The following is a 12,761-nucleotide window of genomic DNA, read 5'->3' on the forward strand; positions in this document are numbered from 1 at the left end:
TTGGTTTGTTCATTGGTTCAAGGAGTGTTTATTAGTTAGGTTCACATTTGGTTTGTATTAAAACGTGAACCAATAATTCTCTTCTATCTCAAGATGGAGCCAATATAGCTGACGGGAGGCAAACTTGCACAGAGAAAGCCCTTAGAGCATCTGGAGTGTTTTGGACATGCTAGTTGGGGCTGATGGGAGCTGTAATCCAAAACATCCGGAGGATATCAGGTTGGTGAAGGCTGCTCCAGAGACAGGTGTGCAGCACCGGAGATTGCATCGTCCAAAGGAATATTTTCCTTTTGTGTTTCTTTGGAGCTTCCAAAAGGAAAGGCTGGACCTTTGTTTTCAAATCCAGCAACCATATCCCCGGTTATAAACTTGAATCGTCCCCAGTGCCAGAGTCATTCACTAAACCAAGAAGGGCCCAAACTCCATCTAACCTCAACGAGATCGTCTTTATTTGCCACCAGTAAATAAGTAAAATAAAACCAATACAAAAATAAAAAATACCCCCCCAAAGAAGGCTCAAACCAGATCCATGCGTCATCAACCACAGAAAAGAGAGAAAGACAGACAGAGAGAGAAAGAGAAAGAAGAAATCTGTTTGTTTTATTATATAGAAATAATGGCATCACGGACTGTTTTCCCAGGCCACTGAGTTTGCAGGCCGCGGTGCCCCCACCCACCCGCAAGGATAAGAGAGAAAATGAACAAAATGACAACGGAGAGAGTTGAGGCCTTTTTGCTCATGTGATTATAACTCCCCTGAAGTCTTTATGACATGGAAAAGAGTCACGTTGTAGATGACCTGGTGGCCATTGTTCCAGGTATAGAGGACCCTCTCCCGGGGGTTATAGTCCAACATGGATATGTGGGAATATTGATTGTGGAAGGGAATATCCGTGTACTCATAGCTAGAAGTGTTTGTGTAGTAGGCAAAATAGATCTTAGCCCCAGCAAGGTGTGAATTTGTCACGTAGAGGGTCCCGCAGATGATGAACGATTCCCCTGCACTCCGTTTGGGGTAGCCGGTGTCCCAGCTGCGGAGAATCTCCAGTGTGATGGGGTCCATCTTGCTTACCACAATGTTGCCAGCATTCTGGTTGGTGGTGTAGACCGCCCAGAGCCCGTTCTCATCCACCATGAAGTCGATGTCCGAGAAGCCACCCCAGGAGTATGGGAAGGTGTTGTTGTAACCGGCAGTGTTGAGGCTGCGCTGCACGACGACACTCCGGGAGCGAAAATGGTACTTCACCACAATGTTGCTCTGATACTTATTGTAGTAAAGGGACCCATTGAAGACCACATGACCAGTGCCAGCCCAGGGATGAGGCAGTAGGTGTTGGACAAAGTTTTGGCCAGTGATGAAGTCGTTCAGTGTACGGTATTCCAGTACACGGCGGCCTTTGTAGTAGCCGTCCATGTACCATACCTGAGGAAGAAGACAAGGGACATTAGAAGGGCTCTGCTGAGGCAATTCTGCATAAGGTCACTTCATTGTAGCCACAAAAACAGGGCAAGCTCAAGGTATTTTGATGTCCAAAGTTGAAAATCTAAATGGCACCCTTCCTCCACTGTAAAGCATGCTAAATTCAGCAACTGACAAATTTCAGGCAGACGTTTTTTCCACCACCGGATCCTTCTAGTTGGAGATGCCAGAAGTGATACTTTCAGCATGTGAAGCATGTGTTCTAAGTCTAAGCTACAGTCCTTTCCTGATGGTTCAGCTCTCATCTGCTGGTCACCAATGGGAGTGTTTTCCAAATGCTAATTGTTGTGCTGGGGGCTGGGAAGAAGAGGTGTATTTTTTAAAAAAAAAATGGGATCATGATGTGGAAAGAAAGGTTAAACCTCCCCTCCCTGTATGCTGTGGTCCTGATGATCCTCCCTCCTCCATGCTTGGTATTTCATTTTTGAAAAATCTATTGGTTGCTATACATTTTATTAAAATAACATCTGGCTTGACCCTGAGCTGATCTTAAGCTTTCTTTTAAATTGTAACATCTATATCTCTGGTACAGCCAGATATGGACTAGCGCATTAGCCACAAAGATAACCTCTTAAGCCAAAGCAGCCAAAGGACTTGTGGGCCCCAATGCGTTTCATGCAGGTTGGCACTTCTTTATCTCTCATATTTGACATGAGTTTTGCAAACAGAGACCATCTCAGCAGCACAAATTATGGAGAGACTTATCAGAATAATATCAATGGGCATTTGTTTTAGTCTTTTTATTATAGGAGATTGTGAAGACATCCTGTTTTTATTTGCTGTCCTGGACTCCTTTGTAAGATGATGATGATGATGATAAATAGTTTAAATAGGTATTATGTCATGTGTTCTGACATTTGTATTGTAATGTACATTGCAATGCATTTGACATGGGATGTTTTCTACCTGGTCTAGTGAAAGTTAGTTTAACTGTCACTTGGGGCCTTATCTAACAGCTGTGAGGAAGGGTTGATGTTACAATTCTCAGTATGCAAAAGAAGGAGATAAGGTATGCATATTTTGATTGGTGGGTGCACATTTAGAATTTTCAGCTAGACAATGTGATTGGCTGGGGCTGGACTAGGGGGGTCAGAAGAATATATCTGGCCAGCTGCTGGTCAGCTGAGAGTAGCTGTTTAAAGAGAGTTGAAAGTGTTGGTGCTTGGTGTTCATGGAGTCAGCTATAAGAAGAAGGTGACAGCAGAGGAAGAGGGTCAGGGAAGAAGGAGGAAGACTTGAGAGGCAGATGGAGTGGCTTGGGCTGGCCGAAGACTTTCTGGGGATACCACAATCGCTTGGCTGAAGAGGCAAGGGGAGAACCTGACTGCAGCGCTGAGGGGAAAAGTGAGAAGCTGCTTGAGATGTTGGTCTCTGGTGACAAGTAGGAGGGCCAGAGGGAAGACTTCCAGGGTAGTACTGCAAGATAGGTCAGTCAAGAGGTGGAAAAAAGAGGCTTCAAGCAGAGTCCTTGGTTACAGTGCTGGTGAGGCTTAACTGGGGAAAGGGCAATTTGGCTAAAGAGTTTTTATAGGGCAACTAGCTGTTTCTTTTGATAACAATAATAGTTGAATGAAAGCTGTTGGTATTTAAAGTGACAGTAACCAATCAATATACTCATTTAACGATAAAGTACTATGTTAAAGTAACCAGATAAGCTTGTGAACTTAATATGTGATAAATAAATGTAACTACCTTTGTTAAATATGGTACCTGTATTGGACTGGCTTTATACCTTGCCTGTACCCCACATTTACTGGGCTATTGGTAAGGTATGGGTTCAGAGGGAATAAGTGAGACTGAATGGTGACAGTGGGACAGGTTTAGAAGAACCATTGGATTGGGAGTTGGCTTTTGTTACGATAGAGTAAGTAAGGAAATATTTATTATTTATTTATTTATTTATTTAAACATTTTATATCCCGCCCTAGTTCTTAGAATTCAGAGCAGTGAACAAATAAGACAATGTCTAATACAAAACAATATACAATTAAAAGATAAAATTAAGAAAATCAATAATACAATAGTTATAACAATTTAAATGTTAACATTAAAAGCTTGAAGAAACAAAAATGTTTTTAACTGATGGCGAAAGACCGTGAGTGAGGAGGAACATCGGATCTCTGGTGGCAGGTTATTCCATAAGATGGGAGCTATGCACGAAAAAGCTTTGTTCCTAGTATTGGAGCGGCGGATTATAAAGGTAGATGGAATGATAAGAGAATGTTCGAAGGATACTCTTGTCGGTCGTTGAGATTTAAATTCCAGAATACGATTTGATATAGATTAAATACCCCCTTCCTTCCACAAAGGTGCATGGACAATTGGACATAAGACATTATATTATGGCAGCCATGAACTTAGCAACTGGGAGAGTATATAATTTGCTTTTAAATGTTTTTAGATGTTCTAAATGCTTTCACATCTTTTTAGATGGTATTTAATTGTTTTAAAATGTTTTAAATATGTTTCTTATTTTATTTTAATTAGTACTGTTTTAACATTTTGATGTATGCCACCCTTGGCTCCTTTGGGAGAAAGGGCAGGAGGCAGGCAAATTCCAAGTTTGATTTTGTAGTCAAGTTGCTGTTTCAGCCAATGTTTGTTTTTATCCATTTTTAAATAAAACAAGTATTTTTCTGCAAAAAAAAGAAAAAAAATCAAAACATGTCAAGGATTAAAGAATACAATGGCTTTGACTGTTTCCCATTGAAAACAATGGAACCAGCTGTAATTAACTATATTTGGATCAAGGCATCAGTCTTTTTTATACAGCTACTGTGAAAAAAATTCTTAGTGGTTGATCTCTCTTTGAGACTTGGTGGCATAAGTATATTTTGGAAGCACTGCAAGACGTTAAAATGAAAGGGGACAACATCTATAGTTGGGCTATGTCCAGGATCAAAGGGCCTAGCCTTGAGTAGATGACGCTGCCTTGTACCAAGTCTGAAACATCTTGCACAAATGTGTTTTTTCTCACTTGGAGTAGCTTTCAAAAATCTCAGGAAGCCCCCACCCCACTCCTTAGTGTTGCTACCTGAGGTTCTTTTAACTGGAGATGGTTGGGACCGGACCAGTGACCTTCTGCAAAGAAATCATGTATTTTGCCACTGAGCTTTGAGCTACAAGGCCCTTTCCTAACCTTGTAGAATTTATCTTGTATCTGCTGCGTTTTTAAAATATATATGCTCTGAGTTTCTGGCACTAGGAAACTAGCACTGTAAGTAAATTAACTTCCCCAACACATGTCTTCCCTGATTCTTCACCCACAGTACATATTGCAGCTACTCTTTCGTGATCCCAGCTCCTCCAAATTCTCAGCAACCTATTCAGCAAGGATTGTGTCCACTCAGATGCTACCTTACTGAAGTCTTCAGCAAACAGACTCCAGCAAATCATGGCTTTGCATGTGATATCTCAAGGGGAAAAAATTAGTAAGAGTTGAGTTTCAGCCAGCATGGTTGGCTGTTGCAAGCGCTCACTGTGAATTGGCAGCATACAATACTTAATGTGGCAATGAGCAAAGTCTTTCTAGAATAACAGAACAATGCTGGAGGGGGCTGGGGATATTAAATGAAGGGCTGAAGACAAGTGAGTGTGGCATAACTGGACAGAGATGGTTTAGTTTTCTGCCTCCAGACCCAATAAGATGTATGCACGAAAATTCTGACTTGGGATAGATGCTTATCTAGTTAACTGTAGGCATGTCCTAAACATGTTAATGTGTATCTGTGAGTGGGGAGGAGGGGTGACTATGCAAGCCCTGTCCCAATGTTCCTGTGCACATTGCCTCATTCCCCAACTTTCTTCATTTTGAATAGGGAAGGTCTGCAGGGGGCTTTTACATCCATTTGCTTGAATGCATGTAGAACCCCCCCCTTTAGGATGCACACCTTAACATGGTGAGGGGGGTTGAGAGTGTTGAAGAAGCTGAGAGCAAAGCCATCAGGAGTCTAGACCAAGAGGCTACACTCCTAGCAGGGGCACCCAAGGTGGAATGGTCAAAGCTGAGACACCAGACTAAGATGCATCCAAACTCAGAGGAAGGAAATGGTAAACCACCTCTGAATAACTCTTACCATGAAAACCCTATGAACAGAGTATCCAAAATGCAACATGAGATAGTGCTGGAAGATGAGACCCCCAGGTCAGAAGGCACTCACCAAGCTACTGGGGAAGAACAAAGGACAAGTACGAGTAGCGCTGTGACTAATGACGCAGCTGGGTCAACACCAAAAGGAAGCCCAGAGGCTGATGCACACAGATGCAAAAGGAGAGTCTGGAGTTGTATGACGCACACAATAGGAACATGAAATGTGAGAAGCATGAACCAGGGAAAGTTAGAAATTGTCAAGCTAGAAATGGAACATATCAACATTACAATACTTGGTGTGAGTGAATTAAAATGGTCGGGTATGGGACATTGTCAATCAGACAACTACAAAATATTTTATGCAGGAAATGAGAAATTAAGAAGAAATGGGGTTGCTTTAATAGTGAGAAGTGATGTAGCAAAAGCAATTAGCTACTGAGACTGAATCTGTCCAAATTTTGACAAAAATTTGTCAAGAAATATGGAAAACTAAAGAATGGCCCGCAGACTGGAAGCATTCAATGCTGGGAAAACAGAAGGGAGTAGAAAAAGAGGAAGGCCAAACAAGAGATGGATTGATTCCATAAAGGAAGCCACAGACCTGAACTTACAAGATCTGAACAGGGCGGTTCATGACAGATGCTGTTGGAGATCACTGATTCGTAGGGTCGCCATAAGTTGTAATCGACTTGAAGGCACATAACAACAACATACTTGGCGTGACTGAATTAAAATGGACGGGAATGGGACATTTTCAATCAGGCAACTACAAAATATTTTATGCAATGTAGAACCCTCCATACAATCAGGGACCTGGTAAAGCAGATATTTCCATTGTTAGAAGTAGTATGGTTCTGAATGCTAGTTGCTGGAAACTGCAGGAGGGGAGAATGCTATTATACTCAGATCCTGCTTGCAGGCTTCCCATAGGCATTTGGTTGGCTACTGTGAGAACAGGATGTTGGACTAGACGGCTCACTGGCCTGATCCAACAGGGCTCTTCATATGTTCTTAGGGTCCTCAGTTGCACAAAGTATTCCACTCAAGTAAAAGTGCAAGTCAAAGTGTCCTGCAGACTTTCCAGTTCAACATAGGAAGATTGGGGCCAATGTACACAAGGATGTTGGGAGTGGGGCTTGGATGTGTGCCCCACCCCATTACCACTTTTAAACATCATGTGCTCAGGCAAAGGTTCCGGAACACAGCCCTGTCTACCCATACACATTTGTATAGAAGGCTTGAATTGGGGGGGGGGGGAGGAGATTCAACTACCCAACTGAAATTGCCAGTTTCCATGCAGAAATGGAAAGTGTGGAATGGACTTTTACTTTTGGAGATGAAAAACAGCAACGCTGACTCTGATCTAGCACCTGGGACACTCCCCACCTCCCTGCCAGAGGAGAAGGTCTAGCATAGACTGATGCCTGAATCCCTCTGAACAGGCCTGATTTGGCTCAGAACTCAGGTCTTGTCTGAATCTGGTGCACAGCCCTACTGTTTAGCAGCTGTGTAGAAGAAGGAGTTTTGATATATCTAGGCTTGCCATGCAGGGGTGAGAAAACTTGTAATAGAACTGGTGAACTTGGACCAGCAGGAGGAACACAATGCTGATCCTTCAAGCAGCATTGGTTGGCAACAATAGCAAAAGCAAAATGGAAACAAAGATACAGACAGCATGAAAAGATTTAAAACTTCAGTTCTGCCCTTGGGGGAACCAGATTGGCTAGAACCCTGGAAGGTGGAGCAGAGAGCAGTATAAGGGCTCTGCTGCCAGAGCAGTATCTGCTTGCTGCCCACTGCAGCTAAGAAGCAACATTGCAAAGGAAGACTAGTGCTGAGAGCAGCTTCATATGTCATAGAGAATAAGACTGTACAACCTGTAACACACCAAAACACACTCAGAGCACCAGACATCGACTTGTGGTCAGCCATAACCTCTCAATGTTTGTAATCCCAGGCAGACAGCAAAACATGTGATTTATGAGATCCTTTCATAAATTATGATATACATGGCCTCTGGGATATGTATGGCTTGGTGAGTGACAAACTCGGCTGGCTTGTTATAGAGCCAGTGTGTTGTAGTGGTTAGTGTGTCAGACTAGAACCTGGGAGACCAGGGTTCGAATCCCTGCTCAGCCATGAAGCTTGCTGGGTGACCTTGGTCTGGTCACTGCCTCTTTGTATGTCACCTTGGGCTCCTTGGAGAAAAGGTGGGATATAAATGCAATGAATGAATAAATAAAATAAATAAAAAGCAAATACACAATAAACATTCAGTGCCAGCTAGTTTCTATCCAAGAACATGCAGAGCTGCTACATATAGTTAGTTTCATCATGTATAGAACATGGAAACATGCTGGAAAAGTTTCAAAAAAGGGCAACCAAGATGATCAAGGGGATGGAGGGACTCCCATAAGAGGAAAGGGTGTAGCATTTGGGGACTTTTCAGTTAGAGAAAAGGCAAGTGAGAGGCAACATGATAGAAGTTTATAAAAGTATGCATGACACAGAAAGAGTAGATAGAAAGAGGTTTTTCTCCCTCTCTCAAACATTAGAACTCATGGTCATCCAATGAAGCTGGATGCTAAAAGATTCAGGACAGACAAAAGAAAGTATTTCTTCACACAGCACATAGTTAAACTATGGAACTCACTTTCAGAGGAGGCAGTGATGGCCACCAACTTGGATGACTTTAAAAGAGGATTGGACAAATTCATGGAGGGTAGTGGTATCAAAGGCTACTAGCTACAATGGTCAAGGCTGGTTCTAAAAGGCGGCCAGGTGAGCCACTGACTGAGGGCCCCTGGGGCTACAGGGGCCCCTGAGGGGCCCCTCTGCTCCCCTTCTGCGATTTGTGGTAGGATCGCTGCTGTGGATAACACGGCGAGAGCTTCGGGGCTCCGCCATTCCCTTGCTTAACCTACCTTGTTCTGCGGTTGCACATGCAGCACTGCCCTTAACAAAGATGGCAGCCGGGGTTTCCCTAAGGGGCTGAAGCCTCTGACGCCATCTTGGCTGATGGCACGCATGCATGCTGTGCGTGTGCATCCGTGCCATGAGCCAAGATGGCAGCAGAGGCTTCAGCCCCTTAGGGAAACCTCGGCTGCTATCTTTGTTAAGGGCAGCGCTGTGTGTGCAACCGCAGAACAGCTGAGAAAGGTAGGTTAAGCAAGGGAATGGCGGGGTGTACAACCCGCGGCAGCGATCCTGCCACGAATCATGGAAGGGAAGTGCCGGGGCCTGGGGCAGGCTTGTGCGTAAGGGCCCTGGCATGTCTGGGGCTGGCCCTGACAATGGTTATGCTCTGCCTCCACAGTTGGGAGGCAGTATGCTTCTGAATACAGTTGCTGGAAACTGCACACCAGGGGTAGTGCTCTTGTGCATCTGGTTGGCCACTGTGAGAACAGGATACTGGACTAGATGGGCCAGTGGCCTGATCCAGCAGGCTCTTCCTGTGTTCTTATGCATAGAGTCATGGCAACATGACACCAGTGGCTCTATAAGACAGGGGTGGGAAACCTGGCACCTGCTAAATGTTGCTGGACTACAACTTCCATCATCTGTCACCACTGCCTGTGCTAGCTGGGGCTGATGGGAGCTGGAGTCCAACAACATCTGGAGGGTCACAGGTTCTCCAACCCTGCTATAAATGCTTGGTAAAAGCACATCTCAGGTAGGTATGCAAGGTCATCAGCTCTGGGTAGACTTAGACTACAGCCCTTCTTGAAATTGAGCTGGAATCCTGCTTCTTGGGCCACTGCAGTTCCATGAGAAATTACAGGTCTGCTGGGTTGCAGTTAGCATTACTGGCCATTTGCCTTCCTCTACTCCTCTGCTTTGTGATGAGTCATTGCCCGTGTTCCCAGCGGCGACAGTTTGTAAGTAGTCGAGCCGCAGCATTTTGTATAAGTTGTAATTTCCGGACCGTTTTCAAGGGTAACCCCACGTACAGCGCATTACAGTAATCCAACCGAGAGGTGACCAGGGCATGTACCACCAGTGGGAGCTGATGAGCAGGAAGGTAGGGCTGCAGTCTACGAATGAGGTGTAATTGATACCAAGCTGCCCGGCTCACTGCCGAAATCTGAGCCTCCATGGACAGCTTGGAATCAAGAACAACCCCAAGGCTGCGGACCTGGTCCTTCAGGGGCAATTTCACCCCGTCGAACACCAGGTCAACATCTCCCAGCCTTCCCGTATCTCCCACGAGTAGCACCTCAGTCTTATCAGGATTCAACTTCAGCCTGTTCCTTCCCATCCATCCACTCACGGATTCCAGGCACTTGGACATGGTCTCCACAGCAGACTCTGGTGAAGATTTAAACGAGAGATAGAGCTGAGTGTCATCCACATATTGGTGACACTGCAGCCCAAATCTCCTGATGATTGTCCCCAGCAGCTTCATATAGATATTAAATAGCATGGGAGAGAGGATAGAGCCCTGTGGCACACCACAATTGAGAGGCCAAGGGTCTGAAACCTCTTCCCCCAATGCTACCTGTTGATGCCTGTCGGAAAGAAAGGAATGGAACCACTGCAGTACAGTGCCTCCTATTCCCGATTCCTCCAGGCGCTGTAAAAGGATACTGTGGTCGACAGTATCAAAAGCCGCTGAGAGATCGAGGAGGACAAGAAAGGTGAATTCTCCCCTATCTAATGCCCTCCTCATATCATCAACCAGAGCGACCAATGCTGTTTCAGTTCCATGTCCAGTCCTGAAACCCGATTGGTATGGATCCAAATAATCCGTTTCATCCAAGTGTGTCGACAACTGATTAGCCACCACTCGCTCAATGATCTTGCCCAGGAATGGTAGGTTCGAAATTGGGTGAAAGTTATTCAAAACTTGGGGATCCAAGGAGGACTTCTTTAAGATGGGCTTTACAATTGCCTCCTTGAGTGCTAATGGCATTACACCCTCCTCCAAGGGTGCATTGACCACCGCCTTAATCCCCTCGCCCAATTTCTCTTTGCAGCTCACAAGGAGCCACGATGGGCAAGGATCAGTTAGACAGGTGGTAGGCTTCACAGTCGAGAGCACCTTGTCCACATCCTCAGAAGGAAGAGGTCGAAACCGATCCCATTTGACCGGATTGCAACTGGCCAACTCTGTTTCATTTACTGTGCCCACGGCGTACGGAATTGAGCTCCGTAAATGTTCGATTTTGTCGGCAAAGTGCTTTGCTAATTTGTCACAGGAGGCCTTAGACTGTTCCAAGGGTTCCTGAGCAACTGGACCGACCAGGCTTCGGACCACTTGGAACAACCTCCTGGGACAGCACTCTGCGGACGCAATAGAGGCAGCAAAGAACCTCTTCTTTTCTGCCTTTATTGCCACTTGGTAGGCAGTTACTGCTGCTCTAACCTGTGTCCGGACATCTTCGGAACGGGATTTCCGCCACCGGCGTTCTAGTCGTCTCACCTCCTGTCTCAGATTTCGCAACCATGGAGTATACCAAGGTGCTAACTGACTTCTGTTCAGGGGGAGAGGACGTTTCAGCGCCACGCGGTCCAGAGCCCTGGTGATCCCCTCATTCCACTCCATCACCAGGGTATCGACCGTGCGGCCTTCAGCAGGTTCCAATTCCCCAAGCGCAGTCAGGAATCCTTCTGGATCCATTAGGCGTCTGGGGCGGACCATTCTAATAGGTCCTTTTCCCCTACGGAGGGTGTGTGGTATCGAGAAGTCTATATTTACCAGATAGTGGTCTGACCATGACACAGGGGCGGAAGAAGCCACCCCCAACTTCAGAACACTTCCCTCCCCTCCCAGGACAAACATAAGGTCGAGAGCATGACCGGCTACATGGGTGGGCCCAATATTACTAAGGTGCAGTTCCCAGGAAGCCATGGTTTCCAGGAAATCCCGAGGGGCTCCTACGAGAGTGGCCTCAGCATGTACATTGAAGTCCCCGAGAATTAACAGCTCTGGGGACAATGCACGTACAGCCGAGACCATCTCTAGCACCTCAGCCAGGGAGTCTGCTGTGCAGCGGGGTGGGCGGTACACAAGCAGGATCCCCAAACTGCCCTTCGGGCCCAACCTCCAGTTGGTGATACCCTTTTCCAGTGAGAAGTTGCTGCATTTTGCACCAGCTACAGCTTCCAAACTAACCTGAAGGGCAGCCCAACACAGAGTGCATTACAGTAATCCAGCCTGGAGGTTACCAGTGCATGGACAACAGTGGTCAGGCTATCCTGGTCCAGAAATGGCTGCAGTTGTCTTACCAGCCAAAGCTGGTAAAAGCACTCCTAGCCACTGAGGTCACCTAGGCCTCTAGCGATGAAGATGAATCCAGGAGCACCCCCAGACTACAAACCTGCTCTTTCAGAGAGAGTACAACCCCATCCATAGCAGGCAACTGACCAATTATCCAAACTTGGGAACCACCAACCCACAGCGCCTCCATTTTGCTAGGATTTAGACTCAGTTTATTGGCCCTCATCCAGCCCACCACTGAGACAAGACCCCGGTCCAGGGCTTGCACAATCTCTCTCAATTCAGATGCTGCAGAGAAATAGAGCTGGGTATCATCAACATACTGCTGACACCTCACTCCAAATCTCCTGATGACTGCTGCCAGGGGCTCATAGAGATGTTAAATAGTATTGGGGACAAGATGTACCTTCTCCTGCCCCATCACTGTCCCGTGCAACTGCCTCCTCCTTCTGCATTACTGCTACTCAGGAGGCACATTTGAAGCCCAAGTGATACATAATTCCAGCCTTGGCTCACTGTCAATTGCACAATAAGCCCAGACCATTAACATGCTCATCGGCAGCTCTCACCGGCTCTGACCAGACACCAGATTGGCAAGCTCCACCATTTGCTTCAAATGTTTGCAAAGGAGACAGGAAGCCCTGGATGTATACATTTTGCCAGAGGCTTCTTTGTTCTTTGCCCATCACTGGGGCTCAACAGAACAGCCCCCAGGGTCTTTGCTGTTTTCTTCCCCTTTCCTTCTTTAAACAATTAAGCCTATTTGATGGAGCAGCTGACATCTCCCTGCACTGGATTAGCTGTGTTTGGTGCCTACATTGAATTCCTCCCACTCTCTCTCCAAAGCTCAGGGCTACCTTTTGAACTTTAAAATATAATTAACTGAAAAGGTGTGTGTGGGGGGGAGACCACATATAACAGGCAAAATAAGGTTGCATGCTTTCCAAGGCCCCTAGAGCCAACTGTCAACT

At 45.8% G+C, this 12,761-nt stretch overlaps 1 protein-coding gene across 4 annotated transcripts in view; it reads right to left on the bottom strand.

Annotated features, from left to right (window-relative positions):
- Positions 1–447: 447 nt before the first annotated feature.
- Positions 448–12,761, bottom strand: part of OLFM2 (olfactomedin 2) — a 282,766-nt gene continuing 270,452 nt past the window's right edge. For all 4 annotated transcript variants that reach the window (XM_061614510.1, XM_061614509.1, XM_061614508.1 and 1 more), the window contains exon 6: positions 448–1,423. In XM_061614510.1, the coding sequence (XP_061470494.1) occupies positions 746–1,423 (678 nt within the window). In that variant the 3' untranslated portion in view covers positions 448–745. The remainder of the gene's footprint in view (positions 1,424–12,761) is intronic.

The sequence above is a fragment of the Rhineura floridana genome, chromosome 3, assembly GCF_030035675.1.
Source record: "Rhineura floridana isolate rRhiFlo1 chromosome 3, rRhiFlo1.hap2, whole genome shotgun sequence".
NCBI lineage: Eukaryota > Metazoa > Chordata > Lepidosauria > Squamata > Rhineuridae > Rhineura > Rhineura floridana.